Source organism: Leguminivora glycinivorella, chromosome 10 (genome assembly GCF_023078275.1).
Source record: "Leguminivora glycinivorella isolate SPB_JAAS2020 chromosome 10, LegGlyc_1.1, whole genome shotgun sequence".
In the NCBI taxonomy this organism is placed as follows: domain Eukaryota; kingdom Metazoa; phylum Arthropoda; class Insecta; order Lepidoptera; family Tortricidae; genus Leguminivora; species Leguminivora glycinivorella.
This window is the reverse complement of record NC_062980.1, coordinates 8,081,247-8,084,258: the sequence shown is the minus strand read 5'-3', so window position 1 is coordinate 8,084,258 and position 3,012 is coordinate 8,081,247. Positions and strand designations below refer to the sequence as shown.

The window sequence follows — 3,012 nt, the reverse complement described above, 5'->3', positions numbered from 1 at the left end:
TTCCAGTTGCCGGGAGTTGAGGTCTTGGCGCTAGTTTGGTGCTTTAGTCTGGTCTGGTCTGGTTTTGTTCTCTGGTGCTCAAGTCTGGTTACTTTCTTGTAAAGCTTGCCATCTTTGACGCAGCATTCCTGGGGCTGGTCCGCGGCGTTTCCTATTTCTGTGCGTTTTCTGTCGCACCAATTTTTTTTTTTTGCTGTACATATAGGGTTTCTGGATAGTTCGTCCGCGATATGGGTCTGTTTTCCACTGCGGGCCGGTGAACTGTACGGGATATCGGACTTCTGAATTATACCTTGTTTCGGAGCATTTTTTACATATGTACTTCTCATGTCTTGTTGTGTGGGGTTCCTTGGGTAGTACTTCTTAGTGTATTCGAGTTCCGGTGTATTTTCTTTGCGTGATTCGCTTTGTGTATTCCCGTTTCCCTTAGCGGAAGCGCTTGCGGCCCACGTGATGGTCATACCGATGCGTCGCAGAACATCCATACCTATGATTATCCACGATGCTGAGCGCAGTACTCGAACCCAGTGTTTGATTCGCATGCCCTTTATCTGTATGTCTACCAACACTTTAGTGTTCACTTGCGCTCTTCCGCCGTTTGCGAGTGTCACTTCTCTGTGAACCTCTTCCTGCACCGCGCCGTTCTCCATACACTCCTTGTATGTCTGTTGGTTTATGTACGTGTTTGTAGAACCCGTATCCACCAGGCAGCGGTATTCTTTAGCCATGAACCTCACACGTTCGTAATATACGGTTGTCTTCTCGGTCACCCGCGGCTCCTGCGGATTCATTTTTCCCCCATTGTTTTTTCTTGCAGCAATTCTTGCTCAGTGTCCCCAGTTTTCCACATATGCTACAGAATAGCCTTCCCTTTGACCAGCATTCCCTCGCTGCGTGTCCTGGCTTTCCACAAGACCAGCAACACGTCTCTGTGTCGTATTTGGGGTTTATTTTCTCTTCTTTGTCTGGTTCGGTACCCCTTCTCTGTAGTCGGCGTCTATTCACGGAGTCTTCCTTCGGCGGTGACCATCCTTGGTCTGTCTGCGGAGCCGTGTCTTCCTCTTCCTGCGGTTTGTCCCTCATAAACCGGTTATCATACGGGTATATTATATTTTCATATTCGGAAGTAAGCTGTAGTAAACCTGGTAGGTCCTTGAAATCCTGCTTCTTGACGTAAAGTTTATAATTTTTCTGCATGTTTTCGTATATTCGGTGTAGTTTCTCTTTCTCGGACAGGTTTCCATAACGTCTCATTAAAGTTTGTAAATCGGTGAGATAATCGGTGAAGTTTTCTTTATACTTTTGTTTTCTGGACATTATGCTCGCGATCAGGTTATCTTCATAGTTAGCGGGGAAATAGTATAGTTTAAATAACGCTATGAACTCTTCCCATGAGTTCCACGTGTCCACGTTGTTCCTATACCAGAGTAAGGCCTTCCCTTGCAGTATCCGGGGCAATGCGAGCAGGACATCCTCCTTTGCTATGTCACTAGCCGAGATTAGTTCTTCTATCCTTTCTATGAATTCGACTGCACTGTACCCGGGTTTGAAAGTGAGGTTCCACTCCTTTATTATCTTTCCTATGTTCTTCGGTCGGTCCATCCTTCCAAGTTGGTCCAACTCTGCGGTATGCTTTCTCTCCGGTGTTTTGAAATCTTCGGGTTTACTTTCCCCAGAATCGGTGGCCTCGTGGTTAACTGCGTCTACTAGAACCTTTCTTAACTGTTCTACCGTTAGCCCTTCGGTCTCTATGTCTCTTTCCTCGGCTGCTTTCAGTAGCTCTGGCTTCTTCAATTGGTAGATCCAGGCCGACGACATAACTCCGGTGTGATGAGGTCGACGCGTCGGGATACTTAGGTCCTTCAGACCAGTGTTTTCGCTCGACTCTCGGTATCGGTACGGACGGATTAACTTTCTGCGGTTGCCGGCGTAATGCGGCTAAGTCTCGGTATTAATGTTTCTAAGCGGGTGGGTGGGACGCGTCGAGTGCACGCCCTAGCCTATCAAAATCCTCCTGAGCTAACGAAACTCCTAGTGAGTTTTAAAGTTGGGCGCCAAATGTGATGGTCGTCGCAGAGGGCGAGCCACACATATCCTTCAGCCTGAGGGGCCTTGTGAAGGTTTCCAAGCTAACTCAGGGTAGGGAGGATGAGCTGATAAGAAACACCACTTAAAAGTAACAAACTGGCGTCTTACGCGCCTTTTATTTATAAAGAACTCTTAGGTCTAATTACACTGGTTTCGCTCCAGACGGGAGCGAGCTATATCCAACTATATATATGAATATGATACGTATATGTGATAACCCGAGGTTTGGCAGCGTGCCCTGGAAATAGTGGATAACGGAACGTTCCCCGGGGAACAAGGTCGGGAATAAACCGTCCTGGCTAGCTACGCGGGCTTCCACGCGGCCGGGATAGGTCTACGGTGGGAACGGTACTGGGGATAACCACCCTGGCTGACTACGCGGGCTTCCACGCGGCCGGGAGAGGTTATACTACGGGGGGAAGGAAGGGGGAAGTCTCCTGGCTAACTACGCGGGGCGCCACGCGGCCGGGAGACTTATACCTAGGGACACTTGGGGCGAACGCGGGCTTCCACGCCGCCACACCAAGCGGAGGAGCCGTTGTGCCTTGCTCGGGCTCAGCACAGCGACTGCCGGTCGGTCCGCGCTCCGCGCGGTTATATAGGCGTGCGGCGTCGGCGGGGCACGGTGGGGTGTGTAGCCGGAGTAGTCTGCTCGTCGCGCGTCGCGCTACACCGCTCCGGATGCCGTCCGTTGTGACGATGCCGGGTCGTCACAGTATCATTCAGGCTTATAACCCGGGGTAGTACGGGCTATAGGCGAAGGCGTGGCCTACGATGGCCCAAAACTCGTTAAGTATCTTAAATTTTTTTTATCACATATGTTAAATATAGGAGGAGATGAAAATTGACTGGCTTTAACATCTACAGAAAAAGCTTGGAAAAGTTCTGGCCGGAAGTGTGAAACTGAAACTGTATTCTAACGCG

The 3,012-nt window shown here is 49.7% G+C and overlaps 1 protein-coding gene across 1 annotated transcript; it reads right to left on the bottom strand.

Moving 5' to 3' along the window:
- Positions 1 to 720: 720 nt before the first annotated feature.
- Positions 721 to 2,798, bottom strand: LOC125230351. Its single transcript, XM_048135487.1, has 2 exons — positions 1,821 to 2,798; positions 721 to 1,638 (listed from the first exon to the last, which is right to left on the bottom strand). Exon 2 carries the CDS (start codon positions 1,600 to 1,602, stop codon positions 721 to 723), a length of 882 nt encoding a protein of 293 aa, XP_047991444.1. The 5' UTR covers positions 1,603 to 1,638; positions 1,821 to 2,798.
- Between the last annotated feature and the right edge of the window lie 214 nt (positions 2,799 to 3,012).

Bases quoted from the DNA above. Each gene is read 5' to 3' on its own strand.
- LOC125230351 (XM_048135487.1), bottom strand. From the start codon at position 1,602: ATGGACCGACCGAAGAACATAGGAAAGATAATAAAGGAGTGGAACCTC.